This window comes from Trichechus manatus, unplaced genomic scaffold (genome assembly GCF_000243295.1).
Source record: "Trichechus manatus latirostris isolate Lorelei unplaced genomic scaffold, TriManLat1.0 scaffold00190, whole genome shotgun sequence".
In the NCBI taxonomy this organism is placed as follows: domain Eukaryota; kingdom Metazoa; phylum Chordata; class Mammalia; order Sirenia; family Trichechidae; genus Trichechus; species Trichechus manatus.
Genome location: NW_004444126.1, coordinates 3,745,571 through 3,772,742, shown reverse-complemented (window position 1 = coordinate 3,772,742; position 27,172 = coordinate 3,745,571). Strand labels below are relative to the sequence as shown.

The window sequence follows — 27,172 nt, the reverse complement described above, 5'->3', positions numbered from 1 at the left end:
CATGTGGGAGACCCGGGTTTGATTCCTGGCCAAGGCACTTTATGCACAGCCACCACCTTTCTGTCAGTAGAGGCTTGAATGTTGCTGTGATGCTGAGTAGGTTTCAGTGGAGCTTCCAGACTAAGACAGACTAGGAAGAAAGGCCTGGTGATCTACTTGCAAGCGTCAGCCAGTGAAAACCCTATAGATCACAACGGTCAGTCCACAACCCTTCATGGGCATGGTGCACGATGGGTAGCATTTTGTTGCGTTGTTTATGGGGTCACCATGAGTTGGCCAACTCAATGGCAGCTAACAGCAGTTACTACAGACTGCTGATGTTTTGTCTTGTCACTGGTCAGTTACTCCTCTCATTTTACTCAGAAATTATTCCAGATCATCTTGACTTACCTCCAGCCCCTACCCCTTACTCTCAGAAAACACCTTCTGTTTATTAAAAGAAAAAAAATAATGGCCTCAAACTCTGTCTTATGATGTACAAATTCATCTCTCTCTGCCCCTGACTTTCATTCCCTCTGTTCTCAGAAGATGAGGTCCTGTCCTGTCTGAGGCTAATTCCTTCCTGCCCTGTACAGCGCTCCAATCAATTTAGCATCCCCTCTCTCTTTATCCTCAGATTACTTCATTCCAGTCGTTCTTCCTCTGTGGGTTATAAACACATCAGTCCTCTCCATCCCAGCTATATCCTCTCCCATAACCCTGCAGTCCTGTCGAGTTTTTACTTCCCATCCTTCTCTTCAGAGCCAAGTTTTTCAAAAGCGTAGTCTACACTAAACACCTACACTTGCTCACTTCACCTTTATGGCTGAATTTACTAAGGCTGGAGACTGCCCCAGCACTCCACTGAAACTTTGCTCACCATATTAGCAGCTCCCAGAGAGAAACCAGGAGATGCTCTCCAGTCGTTATCTTTTCCTGAAATTCTCTTCTGCATAGAGACACATTTATAAATACATAGAAATGTATTTATTTTTATAAATACATAGAAATGTATTTATTTTTATAAATACATAGAAAAAGGTATGGAAGGATACACACCAAACTGAAGATGGTGGATACCTCTGGAAAGGGAGCTGAGAGATTGGGCCGGTGACCAAGGGGACTTTAACCTTCTCAGCTGTATTTTAAATCTGATTAACACTTCTTGGAACTCTCTGCTCATTTGGTCTTATTGACTTTTCTGCTCCTTGGCTCTCCTCAAACTTCTCTTTCCTGGTCTCTTCCTTCCTACCCCATCTTCCCAATGCTGAGGTTCACAGGATGCTGCCCTCACCTGGTTGTTCTTTGTCTCCTCCTGCTCTCCTCAGGCAGTTCTCTACTCTGGCCTTTCACTACCCAGCTGTAAGCAGATGACTCCCATTCTAGATCTACAGCTCTGATATCCTCCCAATTTTTGCACTTACATATATTATCTAATTGCCTACACTGCAAAGATCACCAACTGGATGTCTCCTTGGTGTTTCAAACTCAGCATAGCCAAAAAAAAAAAAAACACCTCATCCTTCCATACCCACCCTGAGTTATCAGATCATTTAGTAGTTCAGTGGGAGAATTCTCTCCTTCCTTGCAGGAGACCCAGTTTGACTTCTGGCCAGTGCACCTCGTGCACAACCACCACCCATCTGTCGGTGCAGGTTTGCGTATTACTATGATGCTGAACAGGTTTTAGCCGAGCTTCCAGACTAAGACGGACTAGGAAGAAAGGCCTGGCAATGTATTTCCAAAAATCAACCAGCAAAAACCCAGTGTATCACAACAGTTCCATTTGTAACCGATCTGGGAATAGCACAGGACAAGGCAACATTATTTTGCTGAAGATAATTCAAAAACAGTTGCAACATTACATCAACAGGGAACTTCCAGAAATTCAAGCCAGATTCAGAAGAGGATGTGGAACTGGAGATATCATTACTGATGTCAGATGAATCTGGCCTGAAAGTAGAGAATACCAGAAAGATATTTACCTGTGTTTTATTGATTGTGCAAAGGCATTCGACTCAGTGAATGATGACAAATTATGGATAACATTGCGAAGACTAGGAATTCCAGAACACTTAATTGTGCTCATAAAGAACCTGTACTTAGACCAAGAGACCATTGTTAGAACAAAAGGATACTGTGTGGTTTAAAATCAGGAAAGGTGTGCATCAAGGTTGTATCCTTTCACCCTACTTATTCAATTTGTATGCTGAGCAAATAATCAGAGAAGCCAGACTACATGAAGAAGAACAGGGCATCAGGATTGGAGGAAAACTCATTAACAACCTGCGTCATGCAGATGACACAACCTTGCTTGCTGCAAGTGAAGAGGACTTGAAGCACTTAAACTGATGAAGATCAAAGACTTCAGTATGGATTGTATGGAGTGCACATCAACATAAACAAAACTCTTCACAACTGGGCCAATGAGGAACATCATGATAAACAGAGAGAAAAGATTGAAGTTGTCAAGGATTTCATTTTACTTGGATCCACAGTCAACACCCATGGAAGCAGGAGTTAAGAAAGCAGAGGATGTATTGCATTGGGCAAATCTGCTGCAAAAGACCTCTTTAAAGTATTGAAAAGCAAAGATGTCACTTTGAGGACTAAGGTGTGCCTGACCCAAGCCATGGTATTTACAGTCACCTCATATGCATGCGAAAGCTGGATAACGAATAAGGAAGACTGGAGAAGAATGGATGCCTTTGAATTATGGTGTTGGTGAAGAATATTGAACATACCATGGACTTCCAGAAGTATGAACAAATCTGTCTTGGAAGAAGTACAGCCAGAATGCTCCTTAGAAGCAAGGATGGCGAGACTTAGTCTCATGTAGTTTGGACATGTTACCAGGAGGGACCAGTTACTGGTGAAGGACATCATTCTTGGTAAAGTAGAGGGCCAGCGAAAAAAAGGAAGACTGGCTACAGCAATGGGCTCAAACGTAGCAACGATTGTGAGGTTGGTGCAAAACCAGGCAGTGTTTTGTTCTGTTGTACATAAGGTTGCTATGAGTTGGATCTGACTCCACGGCACCTAACAACAACATCAACAACAGGCAGCATTTTATTCCATTGTGTATGGGGTCACCATGAGTCAGGGGCCGACTGGACGGGAGCCAACAACAGCCACATCACTCATAAAGCCACCGAAGCTGGAATCCTTGGCATCATCTTAGGCTATTGTCCCTCTCTATCATCTTCATACTCAACTGATCTGTAAATCTTTTTATTCTGCCCACTCTAAAACAAATACCTCTTGACTCTTTCTACTTCTCTCCTTCACTACCAATGCCTTTAAAACAGACTACTATCATTTCTCTCCTAGACTCTGGCAAATGCCTTTCAACACCACCCTTCTTTCTTTCGTCCTCCACACTTGAGCCATTCTGACCCTCTAAAATGAAAATCTGGTTTCCGTGGTTTCCCAAGACCTCCTGCAGGGTCAGCAAACTATGGCCCATGGGCCAAACCTGGGCTGCAACCTAATTTTGTAGATAAAGTTTTATTGGATCACAGCCACACTCATTTTTTTTTTTTTTTAAACATATTGTTTGTGGCTACCTTTGCACAACAATGGCAGAATTGAGTAGTTGGAACAGGGACCGTATGGCCCAAAAATCCAAAAATATTTGCTACCTACTAGTCTTTTATAGAAAAACTTTGTAGACCTTTGCCCTACATACAGGATAAAATCCGAACACCTTAGCCTGGCATACAGTGCTATCCGTGATTGAGCCCCTTTTTACCTCTCTGCTGTCATTTCCCTCCATTCTTTGTACCCCAAATAGTTTATAGCTCTCCCTCATACACAGTGGAGCCCTGGTGGTGCAGGGGTTAAGAGCTCAGCTGCTAACCAAAAGGTCGGCGGTTCAAACCCACCAGCCGCTCCTTGGAAACCCTGTAGGGCAGTTCTACTCTGTCCTACAGGATCGCTGAGTCAGAAGCCACTCAACAGCAAAGGGTGTGGTTTCGGGTTTCACACACTATGCTATTTCCCATCCCTGGTCCTTTGTTTATGCTATTCCCTCTGACTGGAACACCCTTCCCTTGCTACTTCACCTGGCAAATACATACTCATCCTTCAAGACGCAGCTTCTTGCCTCAGGAAGCCTTCCTGGAAACCCTGGCTGGGTCAAGTGACCCTCTGCTATTCTCCCACAGACCCCACATGTCCCTCTCCCATACAAAAAAACCCCAAACATGTTGCCCTCAAGTTGATTCCGACTCGTAGTGACCACTATAAGACAGAGTAGAACTGTCCCATAGTGTTTCCTAGGCTATAATCTTTACCAAAACAGATTGCCACATCTTTCTCCTATGGAGCAGCTGGTGAGTTTGAACTGCTGACCTTTTGGTTAGCAGCCAAGCACTTAACTACTGCACCACCAGGATTGCCTCCCTCTCCCATAGCATTTACTAGGTTAGGTAAATAAATAGTTACCATCAAGTCAACTCCAACTCATGATGACCCCATGTACAACAGACTGAAATGTTGCCCAGTCCTGCATCATCCTCACAATCGCCAGCATGTTCAAGTCCATCATTGGGACTGTTGTGCTAATCCATCTCATCAAGGATCTCCCTCACCCTCATTGGCCCTCTACTTCATCAAACATGGTGTCCTCCTCCAGCAGTTGATCCCTCCCGATAATGTGTTTGTCTTGGTTATGTAGTTCTGCTATAACAAAAATACCAAAAGTGGATGGCTTTTCACAAGAGGAAATTTATTATCTCACAGTTTAGGAGGCTAGAAGTCCAAATTCAGGGTGCCAGCTCTAGGAGGGCTTTCTCTCTCTGTTGGTTCTGGGGGAAGGTCCTTGTCATCAATCTTCTTCTGGTCTAGGAGCTTCTCAACGCAGGAAACTCGAGTCCAAAAGATGCACTCTGCTCCTAGCACTGCTTTCTTGGTATAAGGTGCCCCTGTCTGTCTGCTTGCTTCTCTTTTTTATATTTCAGAAGAGATTGACTTAAGACACAACCTAACGTTGTAGATTGAGTCCTGCTTCATTAACATAACTGCCGCTAATCCCACCTCATTCACATCATAGAGGTAGGATTTATAACACATAGGAAAATCTCATCAGATGACAAAGTGGTAGACAATCACATAACACTGGGAATCATGGACTAGCCAAACTGACACACTTTTTTAGGGGGACAGAATTCAATCCATAACAGTGTTCAAAGCAAGCAACTTGGGCAATGTTCTGTTATGATCCATAGAGTTTTCATTGCTAATTTTCAGAAGTAGATCACCAGGCCTTTCTTCCTAGTCTGTCTAGTCTGGAAGCTCTACTGAAACTTGTCCACTGTGGGTTACCCTGCTGGTATTTGAAATACCGATGACATACCTTCTGGCATCACAGAAACATGCAAGCCTCCACTGGATGACAAACAGACAAGAGGTGGATTTACTACAGTTGGTTGAGATAATCTGTTTAGTGTCTGTCTCCCTCATTAGCCTGTGACCCCTCAAGGGGCACAAACATTGTCTTTATCCTTCTTGTACCTCAGCACCTAGCACAGTGCCTGGCACATAGTATGTATTTAATAAATATTTACCAAACAGATAAATAAAGAATCAGTGGATAGCAATTGGATGATTTCTCACCAGGGTGATTAGAAGGATGATGCTGATATCAAGAACCAAGATGGATTTGCCAGACTGGTTGAATGTCTCTGATCACAGAGCAAGTTTTTAGCAACATGGAACCCAGGATTGATGGAGTGTAATAGGGAAAACTGAAGGTCTGGGGCTCAGCCTCCCAGAGTACAGACTGCGAGCAGAGGCAGGTGGTGGGTTCAGAGTGTTAAGCCAGGGGCTGGCAAGGGGGCTTGAAGACACACATACTTCTGTGCCTGGGATAAGGGAAAGACAACAGACTGGAGTCTGGTAGAACTGGCTTCTAATCCCAGCTCTGCCATTTACGAGCTGCCTAACCAGGAGCAAATTACAATCTTCAAGTCTCAGTCTTTCCTCTGTGAAGTGGGCTTAATAATATCACCTTTTCAGGGTTAAACAATTAATAGCTGTAGAGTGGCTGGTGGAAGGCCTGACATCAAATTGGTGTTTAATAAGCAGAGGCTGCCTTTGATCCTCCTCCCTTTAGCCCAGGCCAGGCAAGGTGACACTGCTCTGGGAGGCAGGGATGGTGACAGGCAGGACCTGGGGAAACTATAACTGGGTGATTCACATGCCAGAGATTGTGGAAATGAGCTAGACCCACGGCAGGAAGCAATAAGCACAACAGAGACCCTCTTGGCAATGAAAGAGGTAATGCCCAGGACAGGCCAGGAGGGTGCAGATAGGGTAGGGGATCAGGGTCTCTTCCAGGGATGTGGGGAGGGGCAGAGACACTGCTCCCCTGAGATCCTGGAGACCAAAGGCAAGAGTCTCCCCAGAACTGTGGGAGGTGACAGTGCTGGGTGTGCTAAAGGGTTTTATGAGTGATGGGGCACAGAGCTCAGTTTTAAATATGTTGAACTTAATGAACTTAGGGACATCCAAGTGGAATTATCCAGAAGGTTATAAACTCTGGCCTGGATCCAGGGAGATGTTGGGACTTATCTGCATAGTACATTAGTTAGGATTCTTGTGGATGTAGGTAACATAAAACCCAACTCAACCTAGCTTGGAAAAAAAGAAAATTTTATCGTCTCGTGCAGCTAGGAAACCAAGGGATAGATTTAGCTTCAGGCTTTGCTGCATCCAGTGGTTCAAAAATGATCATGGGGATTTGGTCCTTCACCACTTCTCTGCTCTGCTTTTCTGTATGATGGCTCCTTCCTGAGGCAACAAGATGGTGGCCAGCAGCTCACACCTGCACCCCTCAGTCCAGCAAGAAAGAGGAACTTCTCAACAGTTTCACAGAAACCCCAAGCCTGACTTTCATTGGCCCAAAGTGAGTCACATGTCCATCATTAAGCCAATTAGGATAGTCAAGGGGAATGGAGGAGCCTCTTGTCTTAGGCGTGAGTCAGTGTTCTCATCTGGCTTTGGGAGATGGGGTTATTCCCACGTAAGCCGCAGGAATGGAATGGGAGGATAGGTTTCTCAAAGATGTTATTGTTGTTGTCAGGTACCATCGAGTCCATTCCAACTCATAGCAACCCCACGTGACAGAGTAGAACTGCCCCATAGGGTTTTCTAGGCCATCATCTTTATGGGAGCAGATTGCCAAGTCTTTCTCCCACAGAGCCACTGGGTGGGTTGAAACCACCAACCTTTCAGTTAGCAGCTAAGCTCTTAACCTTTGCTCCACCAGAGCTCCTTTCCCTAAACATACTGAGTAGGTAGAAATAATAAGCATAGCAAATGTTTGCCATCATGGGAGTGGACAAGACTATGAAGACAGAGAATGGAGAGAGAGAGAGAGAGAACATTCATTAGGGTGGGGTCCCCATTCTGTAGCCTTGGGAAATCCACATACCATTGTGTATCCTGGTCAGAGACTTTATTTATTTCTAAATTTCAGTGGCTGATCTATGACCACATAATTAATGATGCTGCGATTTGAGTTTATTACCCAACCCAGCTCTCAACTATTGCTGTTGGACTTGTACCATATTGCAGTGTGAGCGGGGAGATTATTGTATAAATTATTCTCACATAATCATCGTGATTTTAATTACTGTGTAATCTTTGCTAATTACCGTTGTATGTATCATTTGCTTTGGTGCCTATTTAACACAACTGCTTTTCATTTGGTTAAAAGATGGCATTATAACTTTGCCTTTTTCTGGGGAAATTTTGCTTTCCGTAAACATTTGCAGCCCCAAATTCTTGGCTTGCAGATCTTAGTTTAGAAAAAAAAAAAAAAAGACTTAGATGCCCCGCTCCTGCTTTTCACCTCCCATTTGTATTTATTTGGAATAAGGCTGGCTTGAATTAGCAAAATGGCCTAAATTATAGGGTATTGTTTTTAAAATAAAGTCATATTACTTTCAAGGAAATGCAGTTACTCTACTACAGAAGTGAAGCCAAAGATGGGTCACGTGAGGCCCGCTTAAATGATTAGATAATACTAGTTTGTAATTAGTTCATTAATTATGTATATGGAATGGATGGTACTTAGTGTTAAAAACAGCTTGTTCTCAAAGTAGGTGAAGCACCCACTGCTAATCTTATTTCAGGCATACATTCATTTACTGGTCTCTGCATTCTTAGAACCAGAGCTCAGGATCATTTTTAATCCATCCTGAATATACTTGATGAATGGGCCTCACATGAGTATGGTTTTATGTCTTTCCAGGACACAAGGGTTCTTTTTAGTTTCATCGGTGTTAGGAAGATTAGTGAAAAAGATGTTGGAAACTGTATTGAGACTGGGGAGGGGGCATAGGCAGGCCCTAAATCTATTGCCCGGAAACAGTCTTTAGACCTGGAACAAAACTATCCCATAGAGCCATCCTTACACTAAACAACAGTTAAGCTCAATTAATAAAGAATATTTGCCTGGAGCATTGCCCTCTCATGAAGAATCATCTATCTATATGAGTTCAAACTGACAACAGTTAATCTAAAGCACAGATGAGAACTTTAAGGAACAGAGAGTCTAAATTGATGATGTAACAATAGGAGTAGAGATAGTGAGAATGATGATACATGTGAAGTATGTCTCCAGTGTCACTGAGAAGCATATACATGTAGTGTTGGGCTGAGTGATGTAGGTATGAGCTGCTGGCCGCCATCTTGCTGCCTCAGGAAGGAGCCATCCATCATATAGGAAAGTAGAGCAGAGAGGTGTATGTTTGGTTTTATATATTGCCACCAAAACAAGAAAAAAGCAAACAAAAGGAAAAAAAAGTAACAATAGAAGTTTTCTGTTCGTTAGTAAAATCTTATCTTACAAACCAAACAAAAAAAAAGATGTTGAAAACTCAAACTCCGGAAGTACTCAATGCAAACATGTCGACCCAAGGCAAGTAAACCAGGTGGAGTCTGGCTCTGGACACTCAGTTATTCTTAGGGCCAAGATCACTCTTGGAACAGGTTACCTTGGGAAGGAAGGCCATTTTCCAATCTAGAACTCCAAGTCTTGGGTGATAACATCTGCAAACCATTTAGGAGATTTGAGGCTTACCTGAGTTAGCTGGTGGGGCTCTGGTGGCACAGGGGTTAATTACAAGCAAAATCAAGAACCAGATCATTACCAGTGCCTGTACTGGTGCCTATTCAAGTCATGGTCTTCCCCTTCTCCAAAGATAACCACCATCCCAACTTCTAGCACCATAAATTAGATGTGCCTGTTTTTGAACTCTATGTAAATGGAAGTAGGAAACCCTGATGGCATAGTGGTTAAGAGCTATGGCTGCTAACCAAAAGGTTGGCAGTTCGAATCCACCAGGCACTCCTTGGAAACCCTATGGGGCAGTTCTACTCTGTCCTATAGGGTCTCTGAATCAGAATCGACTTGTCGGCAATGGTTTGTTTTTTTTGTTTTGTTTTGTTTTGTTTTAAATAAATGGAAGTGTCTGACTTGTTTCTTTCAATATTGTGTTTTCACATTGTTGTATGAGTTGTGAGATTCATCCACATTGTTGTAGGAATTCATTTGTTTTCCTGGCTCTAGAGTCTCTAACAGTGGTTCTCAGCTGGGGGCCATTTTGCCCCCCAGTGGACCTCTGGCAATGTCTGGAGATGTTTTTGGTTGTCACAATGGGTGGAGGAGTATTGGGGTGGAGTTGCTACTGACATCTAGTGGGGTGAGGCCAGGGATGCTGCTCAACATCCTGTAATGCACAGGACAGCCCCTCACCACCACCACAAAGAATCATTGAGCCCAAAATGTTGAGAAACCCTGCTCTATAATATTCCATTGTATGAATGTACAATAATTATTTATTCATTCTATTATTACTAGACTCTTAGGTTGTTTCCAGTTTAGCACTAGTATGAACAATCTGTACTCATCTTTTGTTACTTGAATATACAGATTTCTGTTGAATGTATATGTAGGAGTAGAATTACTGGGTCATAGGCATATTTTCATTTTATTAAATACTATCAAAACTGTTGTACCAATTTACATTTCTACCAACAGTAAATGAGCATTTCAGGTACTCCACACCTGATGTTGTCTTTTTTTTTTTTTTTAATTTTAGCTATTCTAGTGGGTATTAGTGGTTATCATATTTTTGGCTTTAACTTGCGTTTTCCTGATAAATAAGCCTTTCATGTGTTTACATGGGCACTTGGATATCCTCTTTGGTGAAGTGTCTGATCAAGTCTTTTGCCCAATTTTTTTTCCCTTTTGGGTCGTTTGTCTTTTTTATTGATTTGTGGGAGTTCTTTACATATTCAAGATATAAGTCCTTTGTTGGATATGTGTATTATAAATATTTTCTCCCATTCAGTGGCTTGCCTATTTCACTCTCTCAGTGGCGATTTTGTTAAACAGAATTTCTTGATTTTAATGTATCCCAGTCGATAATTTTTTTCCTTTTTGGTTAATGCTTTCTGTACCCTGTTGAAGAATTATTTGCCTACTTTGGAGGTTGGTCAGTAAAGGCTTTCCAGGGGAGGCTGCAGCTGAGCAACATTGAAGGATGAATAAAAAAGGCTTGGATTTCTTAGTATAGAGCAATTGTTCTCAGATAGGTATATCAGATTCATCTGTAGAGTGTTCCTTCCTACCTACTCCCTTCTGTCCTTCCTTCTTCCCTCCCTCCTTACCTCCCTCCCTCCCTTCCATTCTTTATCAACAAAGATACCTGGGAACCATCAACTCTATAACCCCATTGCTGTCGAGTCAATTCTGACTCAAAGTGACCTGTAAGGACAGAGTAGAACTGCCCCATAGGGTTTCCGAAGAGCAGCTGGTGGATTTGAACTGCTGACCTTTTGGTTAGCAGTCTGAGCTCTTAACCACTGTGCCACCAGGGATCAACTCTATTAGCTTCCACCAATTGTTAGCATTTTTCCTTATTGACTTTATCTCTATCTTTACCTCCTTCTCTACTTCTATCTATATTTAAACATATTTTCTTTTTTTACCAAACCATTTGAAAGTATGTTGAAAACATCATGACCATTTCCCTTTAATAGTTAAGCATCTTTCTGCTAAAAATAAGGACAATTTCCTAACCACTGTACCATCATCGCACCTAAGTAAAATTAAAAATGAAGCGTGCCTCCTCGATTATCCCACCCCATGGCATCCTCCCTGCTCTGGGACTTCCCTCTCAGCTGCGTGGCCTTTGTAAGTCTCAGTTTCCTTGTCTGTAAAATTAGGATACTACCCCCTACTTGTCAAGGGTTTTACAGATTGAATAAACTAATACTGGGTTGTTGGCGTTGTTGTTGTTAAATACCATCGAGCATATTTGCTCCTGTAAAGATTATAGCCTAGAAAACTCTATGGAGCAGTTCTGCTCTGTCACATGGAGTAAGAAAGACCTTTTTCTCCTTGGAGTGTCTTCCTCTACCCCTCATCACCACCCAAATCCTATCCCTCTTTCAAGTCCTGGCTTAACCCCACTTCCTCCAGAAAGGTTGTACCAATTTCTCTAGCACCTACTTCTCTGTCCCACATCAGCCTCCTGTTGCGCTTATGGCCCATGTTTCAGTTTACCTCTTGCACTGCTGACCTTTCTTCATGGGTTTACCCAGACTCCACAACTACAGTGTGTTCTCCAGGAGCTCAGAATAGCATTGTATATAGTCAGACAGACCCGGGTGAGAGTCTTGGCTCTCCAACCTCCTGAGCAAGCCCCCTTGTCTCTCCAAGCCTCAGTTTCCTCATCTGTAAAATGGGTTAATAAAGGATGATAGGGCATGGCGGTGAAGCGGCTCGAGTCCTGGAATTGGACTCCTTGGTTAAATTCATGTTCTTCCGTTTATTAGACGACAAGTTACTTATCCTTTTTCAGACTTGTTTGTGAAATGAGAAAATGTCAGTCATATCTACTTTACAGGACTGTTGTGAAGATAAAACTGAGTAATGCACACAAAGCTTAAAGGCACAATACGTGGTGACTGTTATTATGTGAAATTTACCTGCGTGACAAAACAAATGTCTCATGTTCCCTACTGCATCATGTTCCCTGCTGGTCACCAGGTCAGCGGATCAACTGGTGTGTTAAATTCAGAGTTACAAAACCTTCAGGCCATCTTAAAAGGACATCCGGCTTCCCACCCCACGCCTTGCCAGGGTTAAAGAACACTGATGCATTTTTAATTCCCTCTTTCATTTCAGGGTATGGATGAAAAATTGGGGTGACAGCATGCCTTTGGAGATGATTCATGGTGTCATTAAATATGCCTGAGTTTCCTGTAGAAACAGTTGGCCTAGCCTCTGCCCAGACTCAGACCTGGGGATTATGTTTTTCACTGCGTGACTATGTCTAATGCCAGTGACTCCAGCATCTTTTTGACGCAGACCTCCCTTTTCTTGCTCATTACGTCTCAGTGGGTTTGGAAAAATAGATACATGGAGATGTGAGTTCAACCAGTTGAGGTTTCACTCACTCATTTTCCTAGTTCCTGACAGCCTGTAATCTGCCAGACGGGTGAGTGGTGTCATGGAAGGAAAAGGCATAGGCTTCTGATATGGCAAACTAGGGCCCAAAGCCAAGCCCTACCATTCAGCACTATGACCTTGCAAATGGTTTCTCACCAGCGAGCCTCAGTTTCCTCATCTGCACAATGGGGTGATTATGCTGATCTTGATGAGAGGATATATACAAAATGCATAGTAACTAATTTTCATTTATTTGACCCGTGTTCACAGAGCATCTACTACTGTGGTAGGCACTCGAGGTAAAACAGTGGAGCTTAAACAATGGAGACATCCTAGGTGTGGCTCAAGCAGGAGAAACTGGCTCATTCCGAGCCTGACCTAACCACCTCCACCTCTACATCCTTTTTCCGTGTTGCTCAAACAGGCTCATGCATGTTGTTGGGTGCTGTCAAGTTGATTCCAACTCATAGCAACCCCATGTGACAGAGTAGAACTGCCCCATAGGGTTTCCTAGGCTGTAATCTTTATGGAGCAGGTCGCCAGGTCTTTTCTCCTGTGGAGCCGCTGGTGGGTTCGAACCGCTGACCTTTCGTTTAGCAGCAGAGTACTTAAACATTGCATCACCAGGGCCCTTTTGGATCATGTGTAGGAAGTGTTTATTCTTGAACATCTGCTCACAACCTGGGTCTTTGCCAGTGGAAGGGATCATTAGGAAAAATACCAAACAAGCGTTAAGATTTTTAAGCATATATTTATTAGTAGTAGCGTTTTGAAATGAACAAGTACTATATGGCAAGTATAACACTTTTAAACATCTATTATATTTATTAGTAGCAATGTTCTGAAGTGAGAAAGGAATATACGGCACATTTCACTGCAGTATCCTTTGCTGGGGATAGGTGGAGGCCATCACTCACGGGAACTGTGAGCATATCACACACGTCATCTCTAATTCCTAACAGAGCCCTGTGAGCGAGGACATTATTGTTCCCATTCTTACGGCTGAACAAGTCTGAGCTCCAAAAGATGTCTGGCTAGGAAAGGACAGAGTCAGGATTTGAACTTAAGCCTGTCTGCCTCTGAAGCCCATTTTTTTTAGGCTTGCGGATTAGAAAGAGTGGAAATTTCAGTATTTCTAAATTTTGTACCTCAGTTGATCTAATAAGCCTTCATAAATTTAAGCAACTGGTACTTAGAGTGTTTTCGTATATATTTTCTTGTTCATCTAGTCACTTAATAATCATTTATTGGACATCTACTATGAGCCAAGCACTGGAACTTCACTCATTCATTCAACACTTATTTTTGTGCACATACTATGTAGTAGGGCACTGGAGATTCATGCCTTCATTGAGGGCATATTTATTGCATTCATTGAGGGCCCTGGAGCTATACTCATTCATTCAACCCATGTTCATTGAGCACCTACTATGTGCTAGGACACTGTTCTAGACACTGGGGTATGTGGTTGTTGTTAGGTGTTTAGTCAGTTCTGACTCATAGCGACCCTGTGTACAATAGAACAAAACACTGCCCGGTCCTGCGTTATCCTCATAATCATTGTTATGTTTGAGCCCATTGTTGCAGCCGCTGTGCCAATCCATCTTCTTGAGGGTCTTCCTCTTTTTCCTTGACCCTCAACTTTACCAAGCATGATGTCCTTCTCCAGGGACTGGTCCCTCCTGTTAACGTGTCCAAAGTATGTGAGATGAAGTCTCACCATCCTGGCTTCTAAGGAGCATTCTGGCTGTACTTCTTCCAAGACAGATTTGTTCCTTCTTCTGGCAGTCCTTGGTGTGTTCAATATTCTTCACCAACAACATAATCCAAAAGCATTAATTCTTCTTTCATCTTCCTTATTTATTGTCTAGTTTTGCATGCATATGAGGCAATTGAAAATACAATGGCTTGGATCAGGCGTACGTTAGTTCTTAAAGTGACATCTTTGCTTTTTAACACTTGAAAGAGGTCTTTTGAAGCAGATTTGCCCATTGCAATGTGTCATTTGATTTCTTGACCGCTGCTTCCATGGGCGTTGATTGTGGATCCAAGTAAAGTGAAATCCTTGATGACTTCAATCTTTTCTCCATATATCATGATGTTGCTTATTGGTCCAGTTGTGAGGATTTTTGTTTTCTTTATGTTGAGGTGTAATGCATACTGAAGGCTGTAGTCTTTGGTCTTCATTGGTAAGTGCTTCAATTCCTCTTCATTTTCAGCAAGCAAGGTTGTGTCATCTGCATAACGCAGGTTGTCAATGAGTCTTCCTCCAATCCTGATGCCCGGTTCTTCTTCTTATAAGTCTAGCTTCTCGAGTATAGCAGTGACTAAAACATGAAATCCTTGCCTTCCCAGAGGTCTTATCTCCACAATATTGTAGGGTTGATCTAGTTTTCCCCATCCTACAGTTAAGGAAACTGAGGCCTAGAGAAGTTAGATGACTATACCAAAGCTACGTGGCCATTGAGTGGCAGAACCAGACTAGGACCCAGGCTACAATTGTGTTATCTGGATGAGGTGATGGTGACATGGAAATACCATTAACCATGTATCACACCATGGGATCTGAAAGAAAGTCACAGAGAAACATGCCTGTGGCTTTGGGATCAGCCAGCCTGGCGGTGGAATCCCAGCTCTGCCACTTCCTAGCTGTGTATGCTTAAGGAGGTTACCCCACCTCTCTGTGCCTCAGGGGTCATAATCCCTACCTCACAGAGTTGCTGTGAAGTGTATAAATGAACATGGCAGTCAGCTCCATGAGGGCAGAAGGCTTGTCGGCTTCTCCCTTATATCCCTGGCATCCATCACAGTGCCTGGCGCACAGTAGGTGCTCAGCCAGGGGTAGCTGTTGTGGTGACCGTTGACGACCACCTCCATTCAATTACAGGACCAGGCCCATCACTTTTGAGGCTGAATGCTCAAGGAATGGCCACAGGCTCCCTATCATGACAGGTATACCAGAAGGCCATTCCTCTCCAGGTAGACTGAAGAGCAGGCTGTAGAAGTTCCTAAGGTGTTTTTAGAGTCTCTCCTTAGAGAAGAACAGTGCCTTCCCTGGCATTACTCCACACCTGTCTCCCAGCCACTCAGAGAGCCTTCCATACATCATCACTCTCCCTGGCCAAGGCTCTGGGTGGCAGGCATGGCTATATCTTGATTATCTGCCGTCCATCCATCCTGCAGTGCTGATGAAGGGGATTTTCAGGCAGATCCAAGCTGTCGTGCGGGGACAGCTAAAAAAATGAGTCCCCTTCAGGCCGCAGGATGTGTTTGAATTGTCCAAGTCTGGATCCGGAATGGAGAGGAGCAGCCTACCCCAGACAGTGGAACTGAGATCTCCACTCCAAAGCCTGTTGGAGGGAGTCTGCATCCAGATTAAACTCTGCTGCCTCTGCACAGAAAGGAGTGGGTGCAAAGAACTTCTTACCTTGGGGGGTGATGCAGACAGGAGATAGAAAAAGAAGTCACAGAGATATGGGGGATTTCAGGCTGATAAACCGAGGAGGGATCTGTTAACTACAGGGCAACCTCTTTCTTTATATTTCTCTCCCTCTCTGCCCCTTCCTCCCTTCCTCCCTCTCTCCCTCCCACCTTCCTCTCTCCCTCTCTCTTTCCCTCCCTCCCTCTCCCCTCCTTCTCTTCCCTCTTCCCCGCCACTATTTCCTGTCCACCTCTCTCCTCCCTCCCTCCTCACTCTACCCCACCCACTCTCCTCTCCAGCCCCCAGGAGTCATCCCTGTATGGCTTATGTTCCTGCTTCAGGCCCATCAGCTTGGCTCCCAAGGCACCAAATCGGAAAGGCAGGGCCAACTCATCAGGTCCCTGGGCCCCTAAACGGGACTTAGTGATCTGGTGACAGCCAGGCTGGGGGCTGTCTGTGCAGGGACATTTTGACTATCATACCTTATGGAAGATGCCACTCCTGGTGGCCTTGAGCCACAGAGCTGTGGAAAGGAGGTCAGATTTCCCTGGGGCTGGCAGAGCTAGGGGCCTCCATGGCGGGGACCCATGAACTTGTACCCTTTTGGGCCTGGGCTCGGCACTCACGGGCTCGGACCTCCAGATCCCCTACGCCTGGACCACTAGCTGCCCACCCTTGCCCCCCAAGCTTTTCCACCTTTTTATCGAACATGAGGAGGGCAGACCTTCAGCTGCCACCTGCACAGCTCTGCGCACCTCCTCTCTCTCCATGTGGCCCCTCTTCCTTCTCCATCTCCACCTCCGGCATTTTTCCTCTTCCTCTCGGTCTCCCCCATCCGTTCTCACTTCAACTTCTTTCTTGTTTATTCTGCTTCCTCTTCTTTCACTCTTAGCTCTCCGTCTCCTCTTCCTCCCACTTTTCTTTTCCCTTCCACCATTTTTCTCATCCTACCAACTTCCTCTTTCTCATCTTCTTGATTCAATTCAAGCTTCTTTACTGAGCATCTACTGTGTGCCTGGTGCTGTGCTAACTCCAAGAACAAAAAACCAAACCCGATGCCATCGAGTTGATTCTGACTCATGGAGACCCTATGTACTGCAGAGTGGAACTGCTTCATAGGGTTTTCTGGGCTGTAATCTTTACGGAAGCAGATCGCTAGGCCTTTCTTCCGTGGCACTGCTGGGTGGGTGCCAACTGCCAACCTTTAGGTTAGTAGATGATCACAACCATTTGTGCCACCCAGGGACCTTGTGTTAACTCCAGGGATGCAGAAATGAGAGTAGGCAAGATCCTGGCAGTACAGGTTCGGAGGCTATGATTTCCCTACCTTCTCTTCTTTTGCTCCCTTTTTTTTCTGCTTCCTCTGCTAATCCTCCCTCCTCCTCCTCCTCTTCCTTCTCATCTTCCTGCAACTCCTCCTGCCTCCCTTTCCTCACGCCCTGTCTTGGCATCTGCAGCCAGCAGTGGAGATGGATCCTGAGACAAGCAGGATGGCAGAGTCCTGGGAGATTCAGCCAAAGGCGCCCTTGATGCCACCGTCCCCACGTGGCAGGTGATGGATGAGACCGAGCGCCCAGGGCACATCCATCATGCCTGCCTCCTTTCAGGGCCCAGACAGGACAGAAATGACTTTTGTCAGCTCTGCGGTAGCCCACTGCCCCTGGCAGCTCCAAGCTGTTTATTAAAAAAGAGAAAAAGATAAGCATGTGAAAGCCATCTTGCTGTGCATTAGGGGAGCGATTCCAAAGCCATGATGTGAACAAACACACCTTCAGGTACTCATAATGGAGCTCGCCAGCTCCTTCCCCAGCCTGTGTCCAACTGGTGACGGAGATGGGAGGTGACAGCCACGTAATGGGAAAGGAGGCAGCTGCTCCGGGCAAATAGTGTGGCTTTTGTTTGAGCGTATCGGGGCCAATCCTTCTTCTTAAGAATGACAACAGGCAAGGTCACCTGTCCCTTCATTCTTCCATCATCCCTCTTGGAATTGAGGCAAGTGGTGGGTTAGAGATTCAGAGCGTATTAGTAGTAATAATGATGACTAGTAATTGTTAATCATTAATGGTTGATAACCACTAATGATTGCTTACTAATGATTAATCGTAAATATTCACCATTGTTTGAGTAATTAGGTGCCAGACGCTGGGCCAAGGGCCTTTTGTTTTTATTTCCCCAAGCATCCCTGGGTGGCACAAATGGTTATACTCGACTACAAACCTAAAGATTGGCATTTCAACCCAGCCAGCAGTGCCACAGAAGAAAGGCCTGGCTATCTGCTTCCATAAAGATTATAGCCAAGAAAAGCCTGTGGAGCAGATCTACTCTGTAACATGTGGGGTCATCATGAGTTGGAATCGACTACTTGACAGCAACAGATTAACCTCACCGTAGGTTTCTGGGTGCCACAGTTTGCACTCGACTTTTAATGTAAAGCGTGGCAGTTCAAACTCACCCAGCAGCTCCACAGGAGAAAGACCTGGCCATCTGCTTCTGTAAAGATTACAGCCAAGAAAACCCTGTGGAGCACAGTTCTGCTCTGTAACACGTGGGGTCGCCATGAGTCGGAATCAACTCTAGAGCAACGGGTTTGGTTTTGGTTTTAACTTCCTCATGAGGTAGATGCGGGGGTGCGAGGAGGTGTGAGGAGAGCTTCAAGCAAAGGGAACAGCAAACACAAAGCCTGGAAAAAGGATGGACTTGGCATGTCCCAGGAGATGAGTGTGGCTGGGGCAGTGTGAGCAAGAGGGCGGCTCATAAGACATGAGGTTGGAGAGGGAGGTGGGAGTCTGATCGCAGGAGGACTGAGGATGGTGAGGATGGATGATAGATCTGACATGTGGGTGCTCAGTGCACCACGACTGCAACACCTGTGGTCCCCTCATCATCCCCAGACCATGACATCGACCCTTATTCACCTACCCAGCAGCATGAATAAGGAGAGGTACATGAGCACAGCCGGCTCTGTGCCCCATCACTCAGGAAACCCTTTAGCACGCCCAGCACTGTGACATCGCACAGGTCCCAAGCCTGGGGAGGCTCCTGCCAGCCCCAGAGCAAGAAGACAGTTGAAGCTCTGGCCTCCAGGAGCTCAGGAGAGCAGTCAGTGTCTGGGCCCCTCCCCATGTCCCCAGAAGAGACCCTGATCCCCACCCTGTCTGCACCCTCCTGAGCATTGCCTCCCGGGGTCTTTGGCGTGGCTTCCTTCCCAGAATCAAGAGCCCACCCAGTCGTCGAGAGCAATTAGTTCTTTTTTCCTTCTAAGCAGTCCAGTTGATCGCAGGTGTTGGTGTTGTTAAGTGCTGTAGAATCGATTCTGACTTATAGCGACCCCATGTGACAGAGTAGAACCGTCCCATAGGGTTTCCTAGGAGTAATTTTTATGGGAGCAGATTGCCAGGTCTTTTTTCTCACGGAGCCTCTGGTAGGTTCAAACCACTGACCTTGTGGTTAGCAGCTGAATTCATAACCATCACACCAGCGGGGCTCCTTTGTACATGGTGGTGGTGATATCAAACAGGGGTGAACAAGAAGCCTTCCTCTAAGTCTTGTACCAGAATCCCAACCTCCCTTTATGTGTAGATAGCTGAGTATGACAGTTGTCCCTGTTATTGCAGTTACGGCAACCATGCAGTCAGCCACATGGGCCTCGTGACCGGAAACCTGTATATACACTGCTTCAGCCTTTGTTCGGGTCTGAGTCTGTGGCTTTGTCTGGCATGCCAAAATTCTGACACTTGGCACCTCTTTTGCTTTCTTTGTAAATTATAACTTTGCTGGTGGGCAGGAAGGAGGCCGTTTCTCTTTGAGGGAGGACAAATAGATTTTATTTATCAAAGGGAAGAAGGTTGAAGGACTCGTCTCTCTCCTTTCAATGACGCTTTTTATTTTACAGTCTGTAATTTGACCCCTTTGAGGCTCCCGCTTTTCAGAGGCAACATGCGTTTGGCTCAGCCGCTGCAAACTCCCTGTGTACAAGAGCCAAGCCTAGTGTAATCTGTCCTCTTGTGTGTAGTCGTGTTCAAGTTGATCCCATGTAAATTGTTCCCTTTCGGGGGGCCATTTTTAGCCCCACACTATGAAACAACTGGGGGTGTCATAGAGCATGCACGCTCAGACACACGTTTGGGTTGTGGAGTCTCAGAACCCCTGCTTGGCATGACTGTCTTCTGCCCTCAACCCTAAATAAGTAATAACCCCCTAAGGCCCTTCTCGAATCTGCGAGAAGCAAATTACTTATTTCGCAGTAGGCTCCGGGACGATAGGTCCTATCGTGTCAGATACAATGCCTCATAAATCTAAGTCATTGATTGTCACTGCAGTTTTAATCTACTCAAACGTACTTAGCTGGGTTTAATTATAGACACAGATTGCATTTCAGAAAGCAACAAGAAATCATTTACATGGCTCGGTTTTGTACGTTATATCATACAGTTCAGTCGAGAGTGTGGGACAGCGTTTCCAAAGAAAAATAGTGTTAGCGCCTGCGCTTAGTGGCTCTATACTCATCACGCAAATTGTATCAATTGCTCGATTTCTACTGACGGCCTTTTTCTTCTTGGCACAGGATGAACAAGGAGGCTGGGGATGCTGTGAGGGCCCGAGCGGAGGCAGCGCTGAGTGGAGCCCGCTTGAAGACCCCTGGAGACCAGTCTCCCCTCTCCTCCCGCCAGCAGAAGTTCCACCATTTGGGGGATGGCGAAGGGTTTGGCACCCAGAGGAAGAGCAGGGAGAAATTAGAAGCTCTGTCTTCTTCTCCGTCTCCCCAAAGTAGAGAGACATCCCCGCTGTCTGGGGCAAAGCTGCCAAGTCCTTCAGCGGCCCTCTCCAAGTTCGTGGAAGACCTCCGGAGGAAAAGAGCTCAAAGGGGACAGGGGTCCCCGCTGGGCCTGGAGGACTGGCCCACCCTCCCCATCTACCAGACCACCGGGGCGTCCACACTGCGGAGGGGCAGGGCCAGCAGTGTTGAGGGTCACCTCTCGCTGAGGCTTGGGGCAAAGTCATCCTTGGAAACGGAGGGCGCTGTGTGTCTTCCGCGGTCCACCAGTCTGAAATGCATCTCCTCCGGCAGTGTGGAGTCCACCACGCCGCTGCCCGAGAAGCTGAAGACCCGATTTAGTTCCTGCGAGTCCCTTGCAGAGTCAGGGTCGAGTTTAGGGAGGAAGCTGAGCTCCACAGCCACATCCAGGGATGTGCTCTTGTCCCCCATGCTGCGTCCTCGGAGGCCATGTCTGGACTCCTCCCTGGACGACACCAGCTGCCCAGACCTGGGGAAGGAGCCGCTTGTCTTCCAGAACCGCCAGTTCACCCGTCTCATGGGGGCACCTCCAGGCAGCGACCCATTCAGCTGGAAGCTCCCGAGCCTCAGCTACCAAGGCAAGACCAAAGAGGATTTTGACGACTTCCTTCCGGCCATCCGGAAGCCTGAGACTTCCATCTCCTTGTCCAGGGCGGCCAAGGGCAGACGAGACAGCTCACAGCTTGCCAGCGTCCACTTTGAGACAGAAGAGGGTGACTGCCCCTTTCTCTCGGGGATCCACACCACTTTGCCAAAGAGCCCGGAGCCCAAGGAAGACCTTGCTCACCTCTCTGACTCGTCCTCGTCCTCCAGCTCCGTTATGTCCTTCAAAAGTGCCGACAGCATCAAGAGCCGGCCAAGAATCCTGAGACTCGAGGGTGATGGTGGGGAGCGGACATCGCCGGAGAACAGAGAGCCAGGGGAGGGGAGGAAAAAGGATGACGTTGAGAGCATCATGAAGAAGTATCTCCAGAAGTAGGAGGAACCAGTCGAGGTAAAAGTAAGAGGCTGGGGCCCGTCTTCCCAGAGCGCCCAACTGGCGGTTTGACGAAACCAGGTGCTGCCATTGCATTTAGTGCCATAACAGATTTCTCTAGAGGCAGGGGGTCTTAGAGGTCCCCAGCTGAGCTAACTTGTTGCCGGATGCAAAGCTTATCAGAATCCCTCTGTCAGGTGCCACCTACTACTTCACCCTTTAAAATGCGGGCACATCGGAAAGCAAGAGTCCTGTGGGACACTGTTAGGGAACATGCCAGGTTTTAAAGTTCCCCACCCTTGTCTCGTTTTCTTTCCAGGTGTGTGCTCCCCCTGCGGTTGGAGAAGCAGTGATAGCATTTAGTTCACATGATGTTCACAGATGGCCTGGTGGCACAACGGTTAAGCGCTCAGCTGCCAACCGAGAGGTTGGTGGTTCAAACCCACCCAGCAGTTCCTCGGGAGAAAGACCTGGCAATCTACTCCTGTAAAGCTTACAGCCTAGAAAACCCTCTGGGGCAGTTCTGCTGTGTCACATGGGATGGCTATGAGTTGAAAATTGACTAGACGGCACTCAGCAACAACAACAGTGATCAGAAAGCTGTGGTGTATCACAGACCCACAGGGTGCAGGAGGCCTTGAGAATCGTGGAGTCCAGCACTTACATGATATATAGAGAGAAACTGAGGCCCAAGGAAGGGGGAGGGGGCGTGCAGATGTCACAAAGCTACAACATGGGAGAAGCAGGGTTTCTCTCTGTCCCCTCTCCTACTCCCAGTCCTAATCCTGGAACTTCTCTGGGACAAACGTGGGAAGAGAAAGTACCTGCCCATAATGACTTATGTTTATTCAGTGTATCTACCAGGCAATCATTTACTAGTCAAAATTACCCCAAGAGGTGGTTAGTATTATTTATTCCCATTTTACAGGTTGATAAGCCAAGGCTCAGAGAGGTTAAGTGGCTTGTTCAAAATCACCTAGGCAGAGCTGGGATTCGGAACTCCAGAATCCACACGTTTATCTACAGTGTTTCTCCTGGGTAGCTATCCCAGGCGTCTTCACAAGTAAAATCAGACCTACACTGGTAGATTTGGGTCTTTAACCCCCAAATGGAGATAGACCCTAGAACCATAAATCTAAAGGGGCATTGGAACTTGTGAACTCTGACCCCATCATTATACAAACGAGAAGGACAAGTCCTCAAGTGGCCTTGACAAAGGTCACCCAGTGAGTCTGCAACCAACCTTGCCACCCATGCTCCATGCTCTTGCCCTGAGGCAGGGGTGGCCATGGAGAACCCTTTGTAGGGCACTTTCCAAAGCTTATGTGCTTGGCTACTAACCTGAAGGTTGGCAGTTTGAAGCTGACCAGCAGCTCTGCAGAGGAAAGGCCCGACAATCTGCTTCTGTAAAGATTACAGCCAAGAAAATCCTAGGGAGCAGTTCTAGTTTGTAACACATGGGGTCACCATGAGTTGGAATCAGCTCCACATCAATGCGTGTTTTGGTTTTAAGGCAGGATGAGCAGCAGTGGAGGAGTGAAACCTCCTTCCAGGTTCAGACACAGTGCAAACCCGCAGCCCAGTAGCCCCTGGCCGTCATATGTCTCCCGCTTCCCCAATCTCAGAACTCACATTGGCTCAAGGCTCTGCGTGCCCCTTCGAAGCCCCCAGCCTACCTTCCGAAGGCATCCTTGACCACAATGAGCCGCGTGTCCTCAACTTTAGACACCCGTTCCTTCAGTAGGCCCCTCAGCCCATCAAAAAGCCATCCCCCGTTCCGTGGAGACAGGCTTGGACTGTATCAGAGCAAATTAATTTGACTTAACATGGCCTGCTCGGTGCTCTCAATTACCAAGTAAAGATCTGATATTCATTTACATTATTATGCTCTCAGGGACACAGAAAGCAGTTTCAAAGGCCAAGTAAAGGACACGTGTCCATAAGGGCAAGAATCCTTAGCAGAAGCCTTCACAGAACATCTTGTCTTTGCAATTTTTTAAAGAACTCATGTTCTCCTTCCTCCCCCCATCAAGGTTCTTCTTCAACAATGCTTACCCTAATAACAGAGAACCTGCCTAAGCACTCTCTGCCCTGATTTTCCTGCTGGAGTCTGGAACTAAATAATATTGCTCCACTCCCCACTCACACACAGGTGTGGGCTTTGGAACTAAACAGGCCCAACCTCAAACTCAGTGGTTGCGTGTAACTAGCCATGAGGCCTTGGGCAAGCGATACAACCTTCCCAAGCACCTGTGTCCTCAGCTGGAAAATGGGGATCATAATATCAACCACCAAAAGGTCCCTGGGTGGTGCAAATGGTTTGTGCTCAACTACCAACGAAAGGTTGATGGTTCGAACCCACCCAGCGGTGCTGCAGAAGAAAGGCCAGGCAATATGCTTCCATAACGATTACAGGGTTCTGAGGATGAGACCACACCAAATGCTTTGTTTCTCTCTATATGACTACATGCAATGGCTTTTCCCTAGTCTTCACCTGGCCAGGCTCAGCTCAAGTGTCACCTCCTCTAGGAAGCCTTCCTTGATTCAGAACTATGGTGCTCATTTCTACTGTTTGGTTTTTATCAAAAGCAACGTTGTGAGTTTAAAATGAGAATATGTGAGATTCCTAGCATAGAGCCTGGCACACAGTGGATCCAATAATTTTGGGAATTTTTGGTCCTTCAGGAAATCTGTCCCAAGTTTTCTTCTGCTTATTTCCCTTCTACTACCTACACTCCTTCATTCCTCTTGGTGGAGTCTATATAGTAATATTGTTAGTTGCCATCAACTAGGCCCCCAACTCTTGGCGACCCCATGCACAACAGAACAAAATGCTGCCTGGCCCTGCACCATCCCCATAATCAGTTGTGGATTGGACCACTGTGATCTGTAGGTTTTTCATTGGATGATTTTTGGAATTGGATCACCAGGCCTTTCTTCCTAGTCTACCTTAGTCTGGAAGCTCCGCTGAAACCTGTTCAGCATCCTGTTGTTGTTGTTGCTAGTTGCCATCGGGTCGATTCTGACTCATGGAGACTCCATATGTGCGACCCCACGTGTGCAGAGTAGAACTGCTCCAGAGAGTTTCTAAGGCTGTGACCTTTCAGAAGCAGATCACCAAGCCATCTTCCAAGGAGCCTCTGGGTGGGTTCGAACCGCCAACCTTTCAGCTGGTAGCCGAGTGCTAGATCGTTTGCGTCACTCAGGGACTCCTTGTTCAGCCTCACAGCAACATGCAAGTCACCACTGACAGATGGGTGGTGGCTGCGCATGAGGTACATTGTCTGGGAATTGAACCCAGGTCCCCGGTGTGAAAGACAAGAATTCTACCACTGAACCAGTACTGCCCCCTTTATAGTAATACCACTTGGGAACATGTAAGACTCCTGGCCCTGTTCACTCTCCCCATCAACACTTACCCTTGCTGTGTCTGTTCATCAGCTCTGACCTACGTTTGCTTCCAGCCTCCCGAGATGCAGCTGCCTTTGAAGACTTCCCTACTCCACAGCTGTTTGGAGAGAGAGAGAGACTGGCCAGGCCTGGCCAGGTGCCCTCGGTGCAGAACCAGCCAGCACAACCATTCTCAAAAGGGAGATGACCTCCTCTGGGGGTGTATCCTGTGGGGGCATGGGGCTCCCAGTGTGCTTGGTCTGTACAAAATAAAGTGCTGGCTCCTTGGCCTTTATGCCTTTTCTCTGTTGTGTGGCCATGTTACCTTGGGTGGGGTACAGCAAGGAGTGGAAGGGTTCTGAAGGATAGGACCACACCAAATTGCTTGTAGTTTTAGGTGCATACTGCTTTGTCTCTCTCCATATGACTACATGCAATAGCCTTCCCCTAGTCTTGGCCAGGCTCAGCTCAAGTATCACCTCCTTCAGGAAGCCTTCCCTGATACATCAAGCTGAAATAAATGCTCCTCTCCCTTAATTCCCATGCTTACCTCTATCATTGTATTTCTGTTGTCTACTTACATGTGTGTCTATACATGTGTATACACGAGTGTGTAGTCCCTGGGTGGCACACATGGTTAAGCACTGGACTACTAACCGAAAGGTTCATAGTTCAGACCCACCCAGAGGCACCTCGGAAGTAAGGCCTAGCAATCTGCTTCCAAAAGGTCACAGCTTTGAAAGCCCTATGGAGTGCAGTTCTACTCTGCACACATGGGGTCGCCATGAGTCAGAATTAACTTGACAACAGCTAATAGCAACAGCATATACAAGTGTATATGCATAAAAATTTGATGAATGAATGAATGAACCAGTGAACAAATGAATGAACCCACACATCCTACATGCATGTGACAAACTGACATATATCCATCCTTACAAATATATGCCCATATCAATATTTCACATATTGATCTGCACTCTCACAACCTTACCTTGCACACCCTTAAACACACACGTACCTTAAACAACACTCATTCATAAGCATACCTTCCAACTCGATGACTTAAACATCCTTTTAGTATTAGTAATAGCAAAACTCTCAGCTAATGTTTATTGAGCACATACTATGTGCTGGCCACAGTGCTAAGCATTTTACATGGTGCATCTCCCAGCAACCTTACAAAAAGTTCTGAGAGCTAAATGCACATATTATTCCCATTTTACTAGCATATGTCCACATTTAGGTAGCCACTGCTGCCTCTCTCTCTAAATTCCCACCAGCCGACTCCATGTCCTACTCAAGATGTGCCTCCCTCCCCAGGACCCCTGTTCAGATCACTGGTAAGAGCTCACTGCAAGAAGGGGAGAACTTGGCTCCAACCATCCCTGCCAGAGGCTGTGGGTAGAAGTGGGAAGGAAGAAAGATGGGGCAGGAGGGAGGCTGGAACTTCACTGGAGCCCCTCCCCCAAAGACCGAGCTGTCTTCCTGCCCCATAAGCACATCAGTCAGTGGAACGGTGGCCTCTGTCCTCTCTAGGGCAGGGACATTCTACCACTCAGGGAGCCTACAGGCAAATGCTTTTGGAGGACCATCCTCCACCAGCCTGCCATTCACAGGAGGGGCCCCAGCTCAATGGAGAGAGCGGAGACCTCTATGGGGAGTTGAAGGGCCTGGAAAGGAAGATGGCGCTGCCCAAGAGCTCACCAACACTTAGGCGTGGAGTGAGGATGGGAGAAGATAAGAGTCCATGCACCAGGATCCGCCCAGGGTTCCTATAGTGGATTTCATGGAGTCTTGGAGCCTGGAAGTTGGGTGAGCCCTGGACAAGTCATTTCCACCACTGAGCCTCAGTTTCCTCATCTCAGCTTTGGGACTAATAGTAATTAGGGTCTAATTAGATATGGGATGGTAGGGTGTAGCATGCATTGCAAATGCAAGGTGGTGATTTAATTTATTATAATGGTAACTATTATTCATGTAGTAATCAGATAAATGTATCCCAAGCTCCCAGTGTGGTCCCCAAACAGGAGCAATTAGGGAACTCAGGAAAGGACTCCCACCATCTGCTTGACATTGGGGTTCCAGGGACGATTTCAGGGCCAGGAACCTGTGAGTTTCCACATGCTCCTCTTCCTGTGCCGG

At 46.3% G+C, this 27,172-nt stretch overlaps 1 protein-coding gene across 2 annotated transcripts in view; it reads left to right on the top strand.

Annotated features, from left to right (window-relative positions):
* MYO18B (myosin XVIIIB) overlaps positions 1–21,640 on the top strand; it is a 310,234-nt gene extending 288,594 nt beyond the window's left edge. For both annotated transcript variants that reach the window (XM_004387626.1, XM_023741793.1), the window contains one exon: positions 20,431–21,640. In XM_004387626.1, the coding sequence (XP_004387683.1) occupies positions 20,431–21,640 (1,210 nt within the window). The remainder of the gene's footprint in view (positions 1–20,430) is intronic.
* The last annotated feature ends 5,532 nt before the right edge of the window (positions 21,641–27,172 follow it).